Genomic DNA, 19230 nt, shown 5'->3' on the forward strand with positions numbered 1-19230 from the left:
CACTTCGCAACGTGTACTTGAGTTGATATCATAAAAATTGTTAATATTGCAGCCATACCTTTTCCGAAAATAATTTGTGAAAATTAGTCTGTTTCAACACTCATCACAATAGGGTACCCTCTTTAACCGAACCATTCGACTTGTTACAACAAAAAATGTCTTCGATATAGATATGAAATATCGCTTCTCTGTCAAAATCCAACTGTTTTTCAAATTTTCAATCGACCATTTTGAATCCGCAATTCTGAATTCTAGGAATGTGATTCCAGATTTGAATTCAGCAATGTCAAAAATCTCAAGCTACCCTAACACGATCAAATCGTTGAAGTGTGAATGTGTTGTCATAAAGCCAGAAAAAAGGCACTGATTTTTTCCGCATATTTATATGCGGTATCACTGACAGTCAAGGAGTTCATAAAGCTTCCTCGTATGGTTCTTGAAAAACCAACTTCTCATCTACACTCATGTTCTTCGGGGAATAAAATTCGATCTATGATAAGACACCGACGTATACTTTTCATTCTCCAGGACATTGAAGAAGTGCGAAAAGCTTCCCTCGGGTGATTCGACAGGAAGCCCAAACGCCCTCGGCAGCGAGGCGAAATCCATCGGCATCTATATCGCCAATTCGGCCCAAGTGCCTTATTCTGAAATGTTGTCACTTGTCACGGTGAAACGGCGATACGAGCGATAGGAAGGAATGTTATGGCATTGGATAATATTTTCAAATACGTTTTGGACCATGCAAACAAACTGCATCTGTTCTAGATTGTAAAATAAAAAGATTCCATCGTGAAGTAGAAGTAATGAAATTAAAAGAAACTGTACGTAAGTCGATGTATCTGGCGCCATTCAGCATTCAATTCGGTTATTTAACTTGTAAGTCACGATTGAGTTTCATTCAATTCAATTGCTATTTCGGTAAATGATCAATACTTGAAACTAAAAATATTATCAATCAGATATTTTTCAACCATTTGTTAAAGTATGATATTCTTGAAATCTTCTCAACCCACTAAAGTTCTCGAGTTTCTTTTTATTGTCTTCCGAGTCATTTTAAAAATTATATCAACATTTATTTAGAAGTAATGAGTTAAGAAACTAATGGTCGCAAATTAATTGTGTTTTTCAAAAAAATTTACATTGTTCGCGTTAATTATCAGCACAAAAGTTTTAACCGTTGCATCATTAATAATATTACCATTCTGAAAAGTATATTACCTGACAATGAGATTTACATTAACAGTGATTCATGTTGATTTTTATCAGGTGGAATGACGCGTATAATATAATTGCTACTCGTGTATGGTTTACTTTCTGAATAGCGTTACGTACCTGCCTAAAACTACATATCAGTGAATGTATAATATTTTATAATATAAATGTATAATTCTAAAGTAAGTACTCGTTTGGGGTGCAAATCCATTTCACAATTCTAATTATAGAACGTACCCGCCAGTAGGGCAGCTTATTCTGAACTCCAGAGCTCGTGTAAATGTCATCATCAATCAGCGACGTGTGAGCCATCAACCGTAGTAATCATTTAATGCATTATCTAGTGAATCGTATAGTGTTTTATATTATATTTATAGTGCCTGAATTTTGTCAGACCGCGATGTTTTTAGATAGCATGAGATGGCAACAAAAAATCACTTATGAGTTTTTCACAAAATTATACCAAAATATCGTCAATGAGCTATTTCAGCACTTCTACTTTTTGTGATATCGTGTATTATATATTAAGAAGAAAAAAAAACAATTATCTTTCATACCAATATTGTTTAGCCATTCTCGAAACGTGTCCCATTTTAATGTCACGCCTTGTGATGTTCAATATGAAGCAAATTATTATAAAAGTACCATTTGTTGAGTGAAAACTTCTGAAATTATACTTATGTATAGTCACACTAATAGAATCATTCTTCTCACTAACCACTTAATAACAGAAAGTGTATGCTTAGATTCATTATTTGTTATGTACGGTACCATAATTGTGCGATCTAAATCGTAATATCTCAGTTACAGGAAGCCTCGAATTTCTTTCGAATTCAAATGTACTTTAACTATTCAATTATGTCAAGAAAAGTCACACAATGTTATATATATATATATATATATATATATATATATATATATATATATATATATATATATATATATATATATATATATATAATAATTATATATATAAAAATAACAGAAATTGAATTTTGGCCGATAAATATCTAATGGAAAAAACTTCCTGCATAGATGCAGTTGATAAAATCATAAAGGGTCCATCTTCGATAGGTTGTGACATGCACGATTTGCTGAGCACCACTTTGCAATCAAAGAGTCTGTGGATCACCAGGAAACCTTTCTCTTGCATTATGTATGTAACTTCGGTACTGGGAGAGCAGAACATTAGAAACTCGGATAGGGTGAAAGTCCCGGACAATTCTACGCAACGTAGCATCCGGTTAATCGTAACACTATAATAGAGGCCCTGTCGTATCGACTCCACCCGGGTCATGCGACCCTTGAGTATGCGATGTGTGCGGTGAATAGTAATTGCTGTTATCTGCCTTAGTCCCTTAGTAATTCTGGGTGTATTGCTGGTATTTGCCCTACTAATCGTTTAGTTCCATTTATTTGGTAAAACGCGATTCAAAAGGTTAAATGTTCAAACGATATCTAGAAATATCACTGACATTTAGGTGATAGTAATTTATAATTATTTTTAGGAGGAAAAATTCTATCCTAAGAAGCGATCTCGATCATTTGCATATATAAGGAAGTGATGAACGTTTACATTATCCGTTTTCCGATGTTTCGTGTTTGTGTGATTGTTTCCAATTCTAGTAGGCCGAGTGGAGATTTGTCGCTGCAAAATATTGTGCAGATATTCGAATGCGTGACAAATTTCTTTCCAATTTCACATTCGAATGCGTAAATCTGGTGTGAAAGATTCTAATCTTGTATCAGTAACTTCGCGTTATGGCTATTTCTTTCCTATGATCAAAAAAGAGTCGAGGTATAATCCTACGTTTTAGGGTAGATTTTCCAGCAAGGTCTTTGTGATGAGTACAAAACGTTTTTGACTAGTACGAGCATCGACAAACAAATAACAACACATGTATGTGAGTATTATTTTTTGCAACAAAATAAGAAAATCTCAATGCGAGGGTATTTTGAAAAAATACTCTCTTAGTATGCGTTCTGCATTACCGATATGTCTAACTGATGTACCGACGTTATGTTCTATCTTTCGATATCCTATTCTTTAGAAAGAGATGGCAGTCACGCTTATCGACCGATTATGTGATCACACCCACTTCTTGGCTTATCGACCGAGCTGAACAATTTCTGAAATTACCGAGCCACTGCTTCTGCCAGTTCGACCGCTGACCCGGCACAAAATATTGTCCAGAACTCGCTCTCTAATTCTTGACACGAAGCCAACACCCAAAAGCTCGACTCACAACGAAGACAAGACTCCAAAAGTGCCGAAGAGAAACCATTCCTCTCCAATTATTCTAACTAATTCTATGAGATTTCAACATTCTTGATTGTTGTACTAGCAATGATTTTCTTTTTTCGCTGTGACAATAGTTATCTTATTATACTTAATAATATAATCAATATTGATTCGTGAATTTAGCAGATAAATAATTTAAACAATTTCAAAAATGAATTAACTATCCACATGAAAACCTGAAATATATCAGAAAATAATTTGGATTTATGGTCCAACGAGAAAATATATCCATGATAAGGAGAGCATTGGAAAAAAATAGGAAGGTAGAATTTTAACAGATAGACAAGTAACGGATTTAAAATATGATTGGAATATTTCCAAGATACTATTAAATATTTTCAAGATACTTACTATCAACACTCAGGGAATTTTATTCAGAATCGTTCCTACCATGAAAAGTACGAATACGGCAAATAATCCACACCTTCTTCGATCTCAGTGCCCACTTCTCCCTTCCTTGTAAACTTGCGCTGATTATCCTTGCCTTTTGTCCCTGATCCATGGTCTCCCCTGAATCGAATTCCTTTTTATTGAAGAAATTTAAAGACCAGCCTGATTTAAACGTATGTATATACGTAACAGCTACAAAGAAAATGGCGTTTATCGTGAAAGAAATTTAAAACTCCTCAAAGGCGATTCGTCTATCGATCCGTGGTATAGGGTTGGTTATTCTCGTTAACGTGACGCGGTTAGAACGCCTCACTTCTGGGCGAGAAAAAAAAGGAAATCATGAGAAGCACTTTTTATGCTTTAATCAAAATTTGATGTATATCGAGCCAAATTACCATCACGTGGCAACCCTGGTGTTACCGCGACGATGAATTTTGTGCTGTGTCACAGCATCTGCATTACACAACTTTTTGCAAAAATAAAAAAGTCACCGCGGAAATCAATGTATCTTCGTTCGTCGAACGTTGACTGGATACTTTGAGGATACATCAACATGCGGATAGTCAAAACAGCGCTCAAACTCATAAATTGACAAGCAGAGGCTTGAACTGTAAATTAAGCTCCGATGTGTTTTCAAAGGTACTGCCCACTTCGTATGAAAAAAATTGACAACCGTTTGGATTCGGAACGAAACAATTCAGGAATTCATAATCTAAGACGATCACGTTATCCAACACCATTCATTCCTACCAAATTGGTGTTATTTGTCCGATATCAGTGAACGATAGTTCATCATTTTCTCCGTAAAAAAATGGTACACGAATCGTTTGATCTGCATCTTTCACATTAAATAAGATACGAGAATGGCAGGCAAATCAAAACTTTTGTACCGACTCGCGACATGTGAATTACTGTAATTCCATGAAATTCCTACCTTTCAGTACCGTCTTATCGTAGCAATAAATCATTTGATCGATCAAATCACGACAGTCTTCCCAATCAACACAAATGCGAGTAATTCTTTATGTGAAGTAACTTTTACGGAGTTTGATAACGATCGGGACTTCGTTTTTATTCTCTAAATTTAAATTGGCGAAAATTCCCTGATTCCCAGTTATCAATATACCACTGGAAACAAACCAGTGCAAATAGACCGATGATTCAGTGACTTTTCACCAATGTGTCACTGACTTCCAACGCATATGCCCTAATTTTTTCTAGCGGTATATTTGTAACTGGGATTTATCAGTGAATTTTCACCGATTCAAATTTAGAGAGTCCCTATAGTTGTAATCGACTTACGCGTCCTTTATCCATACATAAAAAATGGTGAAAGTATATTTCTGGTAACGGTTGTAATATTTCTTTGGGATTATAATCTAATTAGATACGTAGTGTAGATGATAACGTCTCCCCTAACCGCGCAGAACTGTTTTTATACATTTTGGTTCTTTGTACGTTCTATTTGTCACGGTGGGCCCCTTGGTCCAAATAAAATATCACCGATACTTGTCTCCCCAAATCGATCAGCTGATACGAGTAAGGATTTATATTACAGGCATTCGCTGCGATAACGGTTCTCCGCAAACCCTGCATCACCACGGTTCGTGGTAGTTCGTTTAAAGTTATCTCTTTTCAGGGTTCCGTAACTCAAAAGGAAAAAACGGAACCCTTATATAACAGTATCGCTTTGTTGTCCGTCCGTCTATCTGTCTGTCCGTCTGTCAAGAAACTTTTTCTGCAATCAAGTACAAGTTAATATGAAATACTAAAGTCTACCGTCCCTTGGAAGTGTAAAAATTTCAAGCTTCTAACAATAAGTCAACGTAATCAAAATATACGGCGATTTATGTCACATATTTTGATACTCGCAAACTCAATCATCAAAACCTATAGGGTACTTCTCGTTGACCTAGAATCACGAAATTTCGAGAGAAGCAAAGTTTCACAGCACAAGTAAAGGAAGAAGTACGAAATCAGTTAATTTGTAGTTGTATCACATAAAAAAAGTAACAAGTTTCTGCAAACGTGCATTGTTAAATATACGTTTAATATATTACATGGCATTCGTGTTCAATTATATTTGTGAGGTTGTCTCTTATTGGTCGTTGGAAACTGTTTTATTTCGGTTTAATCGATTTTTTTGCCAAAATCTATCATCGGTATTACACAACACCCGGTGGCTCAGTGATGTCAAACACGATTTGAACGATAATTGATTAAGATATATGGCGCAACGTGGCAAGGCTATTCGTTCAAAGCTCTATTGACAATAGTAAAATAATGGCATAGAATATGTCGCGTTCTTCAGATTGAACATAAAAAGTGTGTTATAATTGCCGGCAGATCGTTCAATTTTGGGAAAGTTTATTCTTAGCACGAGGTTAAACTAACGTTAATGTAACAAAATGCTAAGCACAGGCACACCGTTTTCCAATTCCAGAATGACCCTCAAGAAGTTAGGTTTCCAAAATATTAGGATAGTTTGATTTAAATACAATTCACTGAATTTCCAACAATCCTTAAATCGTTACAAAAGAACGATTTTTTCTTGAAAAAAAAACCATCATTACACTATCGTTACGATATTCAATTTCATTATTTAGCTGTGTTTATAAACGTCGTACGCTAGGAAAGAAACACTCCGAGATCTTCTTTTTTCTCAAACAAAATTCATGTATAATATATAAATAAATAAACCTTAAAATATTTAAAAATTTTACACCTTCCTTGTGTGAACCGCTTGTATATATGTTTAAACTGAGTACTTAAAAATCGATTATACCTGTTTACCTAAAAAAAGAAGTTCTTCCCCTAGGTTAGTTACTAGTTTTAATTAGCTGGGTCATCTCTCTTAGGATTAGTTCTTATATTTCATGCTCTTTTCCATCATGACCATTGTTCAAGTCCGATGTGTGGTCTTTTGTTCCCCCTTTAATCGTCAATTTCTCTCTTTGGATTGATATGAACCCAAAAGAATCTGATAAACAAGGCTTTCCCCCCTCTCTCTTTTTCAGCGTATGTATTTTCTCTTTTCCACTATATCTCTTTTGGTATATGCTCATGATTTCATTTTGCTTAGTTGACGGAACGGCTATTTCCTCTTACTCCTGATTTCCGACATAGGACTTGACATGAGCTTAGGCAACTTTTGATGTAACTGATGTAAGTCCACCGTTCTATTTTTTTATTCTTTCCTCTTTTCCTTTTTCGATAAGTTGATGTTAGCTCTTCTGTTTCCTGTTATTATAACTTAACATTGTTACTTACATGCTCTTTGCATCTTGTAAGATGTATTTCGTTATGTTAAATTATTTTTTTTTTCTCGTGATAAATTAATTTTAGTCTGAGGATGGCCCCCCTCAAAGGACCGAATCGTCAAAGATACTTTATTCCTATCGATGACCGTTGACATCGCGTAACCCTTTTTTCACACAGAGTTATACTGTACGGCGGGGGAGGGGAGGTAGCTCTTGTTTTGTATTTAATAACTAGATATGTGATTTTTTCTCTAAATAAATATTTTCTCTAGATAAATAAATGGAATAGAATGGAAATTGTTCTGCTTCTGTGTGTTTCAAATACTAGGAATTCGCCCGATATTATGCACGAGTCGCCACTCTGCGTTGTTTCGTGAGATTGGAAACTCCCTGAAAGTGCCTTAAATCTATTTGTTATACTCTCGTCATGATAATCCTATTATTTTGTATGCAATGAATTAACAAAGATTGTCTTATTACACATTACTGCTCTGACAATGAGTGAAAATCGTTCTGCTCATTTCAGAAACATTGTATTCGAAAGTGTTCGATATTTTTATATAAAATTTAAAAAATGTGAGCAAATATATAGAGCGAATTGCAAATGAATTCTAATCTAGCGAGGGAGAAGGTCGCAGTTTCAAATGGTTTACCATTATTTGAATGAGGTTTGATTCTACAGAAATCAGTTATATAGAGCCTATATGTTCTACGGAATATGTTCTACAAAATTGTTTCTACAGAAATATTTTTCTACAGAATATATTTCTACACAAAAGAATTCGAGATTCACATCAGAAACAATCCTGCATGAAATTATTCTATACACTATTTTGTAAAAATATAATTCTTTCATGCTTTCCTTTAAATCTATGACTCAAAACAAAAAAAAACATATCTTAATTTTTTTCAACTCGTTCCGTTCAAGTTATATTCGTTTGAAGTCTTCAGACAGGTGCTTTGCAATAATTCATAAATCGAGAACCTGTGGGTAAAAAAATTTCAAAACTATGATGAACACTGTTTATGATAGGTAAAATGAAGCGAAAAAAATCACGCGCGTAACAAATTTGAACTCAAAATCTGATCTGATTTTAAAAATAACACGTCTTGTACCGAGTGTGGAAATAGATATACCGCGTTGATGGACCAGAATTAAGTTTTTGATTTTGTTCTACAGATTGATAGTTGAAGTACAATCTTTCTGAACCCCAGGAGACCAGCTTTGAACTCATCTTCGTTTTTCGAGAAAGAACCCTCCAAAGTTACTTAGATCCCTCGAGTGGTTGAAAAGAAATATAACATCGTTCTCCCGGGCAGAATCGAACCCGGACATTGGATTACTGACCCCGGGACAATAGCCACTCGGCCGTTCAGCAATGAGACTACGACGACGCGTGGGATGTAAGGTGTCCACAAAACTTTAAAGGGTTTTTCTTCAAAAAATACGGATGATTTGTCAGCTTGCCTTTGGGGAATTCAAAGGATCCTATGTGAATCACCAGCTGACAAACCGCCAACCAATGGGGTCCATCAGAAAACTTGGATCAGTTTTGCCAGTATCTCCGTCTCAGCCCTCGAAGTACTAAATACATTAGTTGGTATTTCTAGTATGACATAAAATGAATTTCCATTTTGTGAAAAAAAAATTTTGGCAAAAACTGTCGCCATTTTGGACGAAACAAACTTGGACTGTGGCAAATGGGATCCAATTTCTAAGAATAATGTCTCCAAATTTAATGTGAATTGGTTTGAGCCATTTTTCGGATATCGCTGGAATTGTAGAACATGTTACCGAGCAAAATGATTGTCGCTATTGTCAATACCAATGTTTTCTATTATTTAATTCCAGTAAAAAAAATATTCAATCTAAGCTCGACCGATATACTTTTCATTAAAATAAACCTTAATCAAATTGAACGATTAGTCGGCGAGATATAAATTCCCAAAATTCGCCAACCCTTTGAGCTGTCTACTCATTTAAACCCACTTGCCTCGTTGGCCTTGAGTAGTCAGGCCATCATTGAATGTACCATATAGAATGCGATAGAAAAAACGGTATGCTTTTTGTTGCAGGAGCAAAAGAAGTTCATATGGAATGGCAGCCGGCTGGTGGGTGTTACGGGTGCAGTTCGTGGCGGTAATGGTGGCCGTCATGACGGGCGTTAGTGGTCTTTGTCCGGCACGGTGTAAGTGCGACGACGAGTTTTTGCGCGTATCTTGCATCTCGACTGGCCTCGACGTCGTTCCTATTCAACTGAACCCGGAAATCCGGCACATCAACCTGGCCGGCAATAGAGTGACCAGTCTTCATCTGACCTTTGGGTTCTACGGCAATCTCGAGACCCTCGACCTCAGCTCGAACCTCATCCACACTCTAGGCTCTGACAATTTTAATCTCCAGCAGAACCTGCTCTCCCTAAACGTTAGCTTCAACTCCGTCCAGACGATTTCCAAGAACGCATTTCACGGCCTCAACGCCCTCAGGGAGCTTGATCTTAGTGGGAATAACATAACGGAAATCGACAAGCAAGCACTCAGGTTCACCAGCGAATTGGAATCGTTAAATCTTAGCAGAAACTCCCTCACAAGTCTTCCAGATGGCCTGCTCAAGAATCTCCACAAAATTCGCACCCTGGTGCTGAACAAAAATCCTCTTCTTGAGGCTCCCGCCAACAACTTGGCTCTCGCGCCAAGCTTAGAAAACCTTAACCTCGCCTACAACCTCATACAAGAACTCCACAGAGACTCTCTGTCCTCCCTTCCGTCCCTGATCACCCTGGACCTTGCAAACAACGTGATAAGAGGCATTAGTGAGGACGCATTCGACCGTCTTCCGGGACTTTTGCGTCTCGATTTATCCGGGAACAACTTGACCTCGGTACCAACTGCTCCTCTTTCCAAACTGACTATGCTGTCGAAGCTGATACTCAGCCGAAATCCTCTAGGATCCCTCCAGACGATCGCCTTCCAAAACCTGTTTGAGCTTCGTGACCTTGAACTCGAGGAGTGCTTAATAGCGCGGATTCACGCCAGATCATTCGCGGACAACATTAATCTCGAGCAGATATCGTTGGATGGAAACACCGAGTTGGAAGAACTTCCAGAACGTATTCTATATGGAGCGAGGTACCTGAAGTCCGTCTCGTTACGGAGGTGCAGTTTGGCGACACTGCAGCCGACCCAGTTTCCCGTCGACACTCTCGCCTCTTTTCAGGCCGGGGGTAACCCGCTTTTGTGCAACTGTTCCATCCAGTGGCTGTGGAACGTGATCCGGTCCGAGGAGCACCGAAACGAGTCCCGACTGAAGGTAGACTCCTTGGACATCGTGTGTGCTGACGAGGAGTTTAAGGGCAAGAGGCTCATTTCGCTACCTGAAAGCTCGCTACGGTGTCACTTGAGTCCCCTTTATCTGTCGCTCTTCGCCAGTGGGTGCCTAATCACGACGGCGGCGATACTAGCCCTGATAGTCTACGTGACCAAGGCGAAAAGGAAGAAGCAGCCGGCGTACACCGCGCCTAGGCCTGAACTCCTCGTCTACGTCGGCCAGGGTAGTGAGCTGGACAAGAACACCGAGTCGTACAGCAGACGACTGATAGCCCAGCTTGAGGAGGTGGGCTACAACTCGCCTGGAAAGATGCAGTGGGATGCGCAACTGGCGCGACCCTCGCGGGACGCGAAAGACTTCAACCTCTACGAGACCCCGCAGTACGCAAGACCCAGTGTCCACGAGACGTCCACAGGGGTGTTGGTCCGGCCTCAGAGGTCCACCGACATCTTGGACCCCTACGCAAGGCAGGACGAAGCCTACGCCGTGGCGGACGTTACCTCGCTGCAAGAAGAAGCTCCGGAAGTACTCTCTCTCTACCATATGCAGAGCTCTACCAACAGGTCAAACTTCCCCCCTGTCGTCGACTACGATGCACCCTTCCACTACCAGAAGCAAAAGCCGCACATTGTTTTCGTCTGATTGTTGGACAACGAGTGATCAGTCCAAAGGAAAAGGGATCGCGGAATGAGCGCAGCTGAGGAAATGGAAGGATTCGTCAGACAAAGAAGCGAATTTACTTTCGGAATATAACAAGGTCTCCGTGAGTCTGATAGCAGCTGCTCGTTGATGAAAAAGACTCCCTGACACATTGGTCTTCATAGGAGCGAGCCATTAGGATAGTACACGGTTGAACCTCGCTAACGTTACGCAGGACCCCTACTAGGCCCCAGCGAATTCCGCCACTTTTTCAAATCCCGATTCACGCTCGCGTGTGTGTATGCGGATATTGATGCTCGACTCGAGAGTGACTACTTGCAGTAGGTACTATAGGAGGGTTGTTCAGTTGGGTAGGTGAAGTTGACGTTAGCGGGGTTACGCTGTACCATGAAGTTGGACTTCACTTGCAATTATGAAGCTCAGAATGAATGTAAGTCAAATGTGAGATAACTGTGGCGTATCAGCTCCGCTCATTCGCTCACGTAAAATCCGCATAATTTATTATAAATTTGCTCAGCTGTCAGAATTCAAATATTTTGTGAATGTAGGTAATAACGAAAATAAGATTAATAAAATCAAGCTTAATTATAGATATTAGTAATATGTAGCTCAAGAGATGATCGTGTACGACAAGTTGGGGGCTTTAATGAAAATATTCCTCAGCCTTCTGCACTCGTCCAGAAGACACTTGCTTGAAAATTTGTAAATTCTCAGAGTCGCACTAATTTCAGACGCATCATCGTGGTATCGGGTACTGGTGTTACGTAAAGACCAACACAAATGTACAAATTGTATGATCAAATGTACAATCAAAGCAGTCATTTCACAGGATGTGTATAGGTGTTCATTAGATGAACGATGAACTAGGGTGAATATCATTTTGCACTGCTCAGCTCATTTAGATTAGTTTTGCGAAACATCACAGTCAAGTTGTGTGAGAGATTCCACCGGGGCTTCAAATGGCTTTTATGCCCTCAGTTGAAATCAGTCTTTTCCGAAAACAATTCTGTTCATAATCTCTCTGTTCTCAAATTTTCAGAAACAAAAGTAAATCGTCTACTTTAGTTATCATAAATCCGATGAAACATGATATTACGTTTTCTTATTTTTTAATCATTCATTTTTAATAGCTTCAACCAAGTTCTAAATTTATTATTTCCTATGAAACCATAATTCTGATGACATAACTAAAAACTTATATTTTATAGTTCTCGATTAATGTCTACGCTTTCAAAGTTTGAAAGTATGGCCAGAAATAAACATGCGCTCACAAATCTAGATGTGAAAGTCTTGAAGTTATATTGTCGTTGAAATTGGGAATTCTTTAAGTTGATTTGTACATTTCTTGATTGATATACACAGTGGCAAAATTATTCACAGCAAATGATGAATCGTAAAATGATAATAGACCGAATCCATTTCAAATTGGTCAAGCAAAGCGAAAATTGATTGGACGAAAATTTGTAACCTAACGAAATTGGAATATGTTGTTTTCTAAGGTAAAAAAGAGACTCGTATTTTCTTGTTTGACAGGAAAATGAAATTCCTACAAAATTATGGCCGTTCGAATATTTACGCGCCCGCTACAGATGTTCTAATGAAACAAATGCATTTTTTCTTCAACACGCTATATCTTCGGAACGAATTAAGATAATTGCAAGTTTCTGGTTTCATTTTGTAAAGTTTTTAGCGTACTTTCACAGCCCATGAAGAAGCTGGAAGTTGAATATAGCGCCCCTTTGTCAAAAATTTGAAAAAATTGGTTCTCTCAAATCCGATTTTTCTCTGTCCCGCATTTCACACAATATACGGAGTGATATGCTTCATTTATCCCATAAGTTTGATGCTATGATATGCCTTCGTATGTGAAAACCAAATTCCTGCGTTCTAATGAAATTTTCCAATTTCTGTACTATTCTTAATGTTTTTATACTATTACAAACCACGATGAGTTTTTGATAGAAGAAAAATTGTACTAGAAACTTGTTCCAGCTATAGCTGGACTGCTGAAGTAATAGATAATCGAACAACGTACGATGTCCGAATTCTATATAGACTATATTTCTATTCAGCTAAACTACCAAATGGTCTAACGCGAAACATCGAAGAACTTTGTAATTAAGAGTTTATTTCATTACACAAGGCATTAATTATGTAGCAATTTCTAATGAAACGATAGTTGAAAAGTCTCTTACACTTCTACGCCTGATGAAATTCTCGATTAGGAAGTTCGTCGATGTTTTACGCTAGACCCTTTGGTGCTTCGACTGAACAGAAATATGGTCTAGAATTCCGACATCGTACGTAGTTCGATTCTCCATTACTATAAAAAGTCACCATGTTGATAATTTTCAAAAATCTTCTAGTTTCATCGTGGGCTTTGAAAGAACGCCAAAAACTTCACAAAATGAGACCAGAAACTTGGAATTGCGTTAATTTGTTCCATAGATATAGCGTGTTCAAGAAAAAATTCGTTCGATTTACTGTAAGATTTTTAGCGAGCACGTAAATATTCGAACAGTCATAATTTCGTGGGAAAAATGTTATTTAGCCAAACAAGAAAATATGAGTTCCTTTTTTTTACCTCAGAAAACATCATATTTCAGTTTCGAAGAATTCTGCAACATTACGTTTTCCGGGCTGCCCTAACTGAGATGGATTCGATCAATATATTAACAGTATCATATTGAACTTCGATATAGTTTCAATAATCCAACATGCACACTATCAAGTGAAACTTTAGTGATGTACGAACTAAAATAATCAAGAGAACAGTTATTGTTGTATTAGGATTATGAGTCCTTAGAAAGCAGCTGAAATAATTATGATAACTTTTTACTGAAATTTAAAATCATGCTGCGCTATCATGACTACAAGTTTGACATGCGTAACAACGAAAACTGATATGCGCTACTAGATTGATCAAATTCCCGAAACTTCCTTATAAGTATACATCAGTTTCAGACGTATCGGAAATTGATAATACTCGTTTGCGATTCGTTCGTGCTTAGGCAGGATTGTCAATAGTCATGGAAAGTACTTGTAAAACCTACTAAGTGTTAATAATTAGGGTTACGATGGTGCCAATTTTGATTATAATATACATATAATATTATTATATAAAAAAAGTCTAAAGATACGTGAAGATTATTATGCGTTCTATCAACCTTCTGGAATACCACAGAGTAATTCATATAATACGATTATCCCGTTTTCCAATATGCTCATAGCCGTATTTTCCCGAACGATCCGAATTTGATTTTTAATATAATTCCATTACAAATGACGAAGCATTCCTAGAAACTCGCTTGAACAACAGGGAGCTGCATCATCCAGCTTCTGATCTCGGACTTCGTTGAGATATTTTGCAAGTCACCTACGTGCCAAAACACAGACATTCGCAATAAGGACCGGTGCAACTTAGCAGGTTGAGCGTCAGATTGCGCATGCGCGGGGTATTCGGAATTTAATACAGACTGGCCACCTTAAGCCACAGCTGTCAAACGTAGCTTTCCGAGGTTATGTAAGTGATGCTAATTTTTGAGGCTAAGCTGGTCTCAAATAGTGGATATCAGCCTTAAGAAAAAGCTTAGCAAACATTTTTCGTCAACTGACTAGTGGCCGATGATTGATACGAGTCATCACAGCAACATAATTTTAATTCCGCACTTCATACGGAAGACATTAAAATCTCATCTTCCATTTCTAGTAAGTTGGCACCCCTGCCTTGCGAACGAAAATATTGCCGTGGTACGATCTGTCAGAGCAATGGAGTTCTATTAGTTTTCGCAGGCGCAGTCACTCAGCCTGCTAAGATTCACCGTTTCATCTCTGCAGATACAAGAACTTGAAATAGCAATTCACGAAGCTTGGTGCATCAAGGTTTGAACCGCTTGATATTTGATCGACATGTTATACAATCATACCCTTTCATTACGATATGTCCGCCTACTATCCAAAGGATGTAGCTTCATTGCCAATTAGAATTGGTAGCCCTGTATTTGAGTTACCAAACTACCGAAGTAGCAATTGGAGAGCATTCGATCATCTGCAACTGTTTCATCAGCATACGGTGTACAGATAAAAAATTAGCAAACAATACGTGAATCAGCCTGCCTGTCTATCTCTAATTCGTCAATTGCAATTTTCGCTGTCAGTGAAAGTAGGTATTATGTGAATTTATTCATTTATGACATTTTTTTAAATTTACGAAAGCTCAACGAAAATGCTCTCACACAGTGAATGAGGTATTTTTTAATTTCTGTTTCAGCTCAAGTTACGAAGTGTAAATGCCAATTATAATGAAATAACTTGGAATACCTACATATTTATAACCTTATACACACTGAGAACAGGTGTGCGAAAAACAATTAATCGTCTTCCGGTGTAGACTGTATACATTGCTGAGCTATATTTTATAAATCTACGGTGCACCTGTTTTTTTATACTGCAAGGTTTTCTTGCAAGGATCTGCCCGTAGCGCGCGCAATTCAACTTGCTCAATTTTGATTCGCTGATATCCATGCACGTAGCCTGAAACAAACTTTCACTGATAAGAAGAAATTCCCTAGAATCAACCGATTGACAAGTAACAGTTAACCATAACCTCTCACCTATTAACCCCTTGATGGACAGTGAGACGTATATGCCCCACTTATTCAGTCTCCGTTTTGTCGTATTTCTAATATATTTTTGCATATTTTGTATGCATGTAAATACTTTTTGGACTCTTGGATGTCTAAATCATTAAAATTTGATGCAAAATTGCAATAATATGTTCATTTAATACACGGGGGTTCTGCGTAGAAACACCTACCTTACCGGCAAAGCTCTCCCCAGACGCAAACCCTTGAAGGTTACCCCCACCCTCGTCAGATAAAATGCGCTCTACGTCAGCATCGTTACCATCGTTTTCATAGTCTGATTATTGATCGTCGTTAAAAAAATCCTGCAAATTACCATGTTTCAACCCCTCATCAAAGTATGTTTTGCTACGCAAAACCTCCCTTGTATTACTACTTATTTATATATTTGTTATAAACAATTAACACGAAAAACTCGTTAAAAGAAAGGGTTCTCTTTGTAACGTAGATAGCTGAGGCTCTGAAATTTCTTTTACGTATTTTCCATACACAGTTTAATGAAATATATTTTTTCAGAATTTTCCGTACGCTATTTCAAAAAAAAAAATGTTGTAAATTTCAGGAAACTTCCGCCATTTTGAATTTCGTAATTCTAACTTCTGAATCGTAATCGGTGACCTCGAAAACATAGAGATGATCTATGATTTTCTAAATTTGTTAAGTAGAAAAATGTGCCCCTCAAAGGGATAAAAAGGATAGGCTCACGGCGCAGCCATGATTCCTTACACATCAGTCACTCTGTCCACCATGCTAGTAAAATTTTTACGAAACTGGCAACACATATAAGCTAGACGATGGCAGGTCCTTTTGAGGAAAACGTCTAGGTATATTCCTGCATAAGAATTAGCAATTTTAATCAAAATAACACCAGTACACTTACAAGTATGGTACGAAATTCAATATCATACACTCATACAGACATAACACGAGGGCTGCTAATTGAAATAAATGAGAATTATCGGTTCTCAATTGGTTCTTAACATTTATCAGATCAAATGATGTTGATAGAATTTTTCTGTATAAGAAGCGATAAAATTCAGTAGAAATCAGAAGATTAGAATAGACGAATATTACGTACCTTTTACTAATGTAAAATGTGGAAAAATATTATCTATAAAACCTATTTTATAGATTGCACAACGTCCTACACATAGCAATTCTTGCAGCACTCAAAGAACCAAATCCAATGCTGAAAAGGGTGATGATTTACTTTTTCTTTAATGGTTTCTGATATTCTTCAAAAAAATCTCACTCCAAAGTTGCTCATGTATAACGAAATGGTAATAATCTTTTCTTGAATTTGACGCTTATAATACACGAGTAACACAATATCAATCCTTTTCTTCAACTCTGCTGTTTCAACTCTGAATTTCATGCCATGCACGATTCGTTTATGTAGTATAATACATGTATGCAAGTATTCATCTGGCATTTTGGGAGACAACAAGCTACAACTTTCATTATCTTTGATTACATACGTATTGTCATGAAGCAAGTGATTTCCATCGTGTAATCAAACGCCCTCAAGTTTAAATCACACTTGGTTCAGCCAGATTAGGAAATACTCGTGCAAACTAATTGGATTGGAGGTAAACATTCAGCCAATAATAATCAATCGATACCACCAATCAACCAATTAACCCGAACAACGATGATTCGCAAACATTGTTTAATTACGTAGAAATGTACAAAGATAATATGTTGATGCTACAGAGCCCGATGATTCAATCCATTATCATAGTTGCTCTCAAATATTTGCACAAGTATATTTATAGGTTTCTAATGGATTGTTTTGCAATGAAATATATTTCATCAGGTTGAATCGTGTTTAAAAAAACGCTAATATCATTCAACAGTAGCAATAATAATACTAGGTTCCAAAAAGCATCATTGCCCTGAGCAAAAATTTTTAATCGTTAGTTGATTTTATATGTAATATATATATACAAGATTTACGATAGCACATAGATTATGATACAAGATGGACGGAATACTGCAAATACTAAATTTGCGATGATAATTTTTGGCAGTAAAAATTCTTAAATTCTTTCATTGCGCCAATTATGCAGCGAAACCTAAGGTTCCGATAACTAGAGCATCAAAAACGCTGAAATAAGAGGAACGCCTCTGGACATTCGATGTCGAGGATTTAGGTGCGGTGAAAATTCTACGGAATAGATTAATTCAGCAATTGAAATGTTTGAATTACAATTAATACAAATGCGATGGAATACGTCAAACATATTCTATTGTGAATATATTTCTACACGCCGGTTTTAAGACGATAAAACACAAATTTTGCACAACACACGTTGTAGACGAATATCCGATGTAACTCTTTTCGTTCAATCCCATAAATTGCATGTACGGGGAATATTTCTTGAAGGGAGGGGACCGATGAATATTCCTTGTATACAAGCTGAATGCAATAATTTTCTAAATATAACGTTTAAAAATCGTATTTAATAAGATTTCGTGCTAGCCAATTGAAATACAAAAACACAACGCCAAGTTTATTCTATATACATACAAACACACGTAATACACTATAAATATTATACGATGCATATAAACCTTATAGTTGTGCGGTACTTCATTTACTGGCCCTGTTTGAAATATGTAAAAATTGAAGCAATAACAGTTAAGATTATATTGTATACATATATATATATACATATATAAATACCAAATATATTATATATTTATATATTTATTAATTTGTATGAATGACAATGTTACGTTTTGGATATAAAATATACTGACACAGTATGAATAAACTTATGTTTGAATAATATGAACCGCCGAGTTCGTGAAATTAAGTATTGTAAACGTAATCGGTGTTCCACCATTTTTTCCCCCAGACTGCACATTGCACCCTGCACGTCTTTCTGTCTTTCTTATTCACTTTCTTCTCTTCTGATCATAAATCACAGCTTAAAAAGATTGATTGCGTGAAAATCGATACGTTTTTCTAATTTTATCACGATATGTTCGTACATTCGATATTTATAAATTTATTATATTCGTAAGCTGCGAAAATCTTGTTGATAATACAGAACTAGAAAACACTGGAATTATAAACAGAAGCTTGGATATCGATATTTCGATTCAAATCGCTGCAAAATGGTCAGATTGCATTGGATTCATTCGATTTCATCCACAGTGGTTGAGTTTACTTAGAAAACTGTTTTCCACAAAGTCACTAAAACTCAATATCGCTATTTGTTGATCATAACCTATATCGGTTCCATATTGTAAAATTAAATATTTAACGAAGCTAATATTGTAAAAAAAAAATAGTCATTTAGAAAATGGTAGATTTTTCACAATTTTAAAGGGATTTGCAATGAAGCATCAATATCTTTTCGTCAACGTATCCAGTATTTTCTGTCTTCGTATTTTTAAACAAATCTTCGAGCGCAATATCTTTCC

The 19230-nt window shown here is 36.9% G+C and overlaps 1 protein-coding gene across 3 annotated transcripts in view; it reads left to right on the forward strand.

The window, feature by feature from the left end:
* LOC124218794 (chondroadherin) overlaps positions 1-18596 on the forward strand; it is an 82617-nt gene extending 64021 nt beyond the window's left edge. For 2 of the 3 annotated variants that reach the window (XM_046625625.2, XM_046625626.2), the window contains exon 2: positions 9244-18596. In XM_046625625.2, the coding sequence (XP_046481581.1) occupies positions 9266-11137 (1872 nt within the window). In that variant the 5' untranslated portion in view covers positions 9244-9265 and the 3' untranslated portion in view covers positions 11138-18596. Of the gene's footprint in view, positions 1-8682; positions 8765-9243 lie in introns of those variants that run through there. The other variant, XM_046625627.1, reaches the window with a different exon arrangement.
* Positions 18597-19230: the final 634 nt, after the last annotated feature.

This window comes from Neodiprion pinetum, chromosome 5 (assembly GCF_021155775.2).
Source record: "Neodiprion pinetum isolate iyNeoPine1 chromosome 5, iyNeoPine1.2, whole genome shotgun sequence".
NCBI classification, from domain to species: domain Eukaryota; kingdom Metazoa; phylum Arthropoda; class Insecta; order Hymenoptera; family Diprionidae; genus Neodiprion; species Neodiprion pinetum.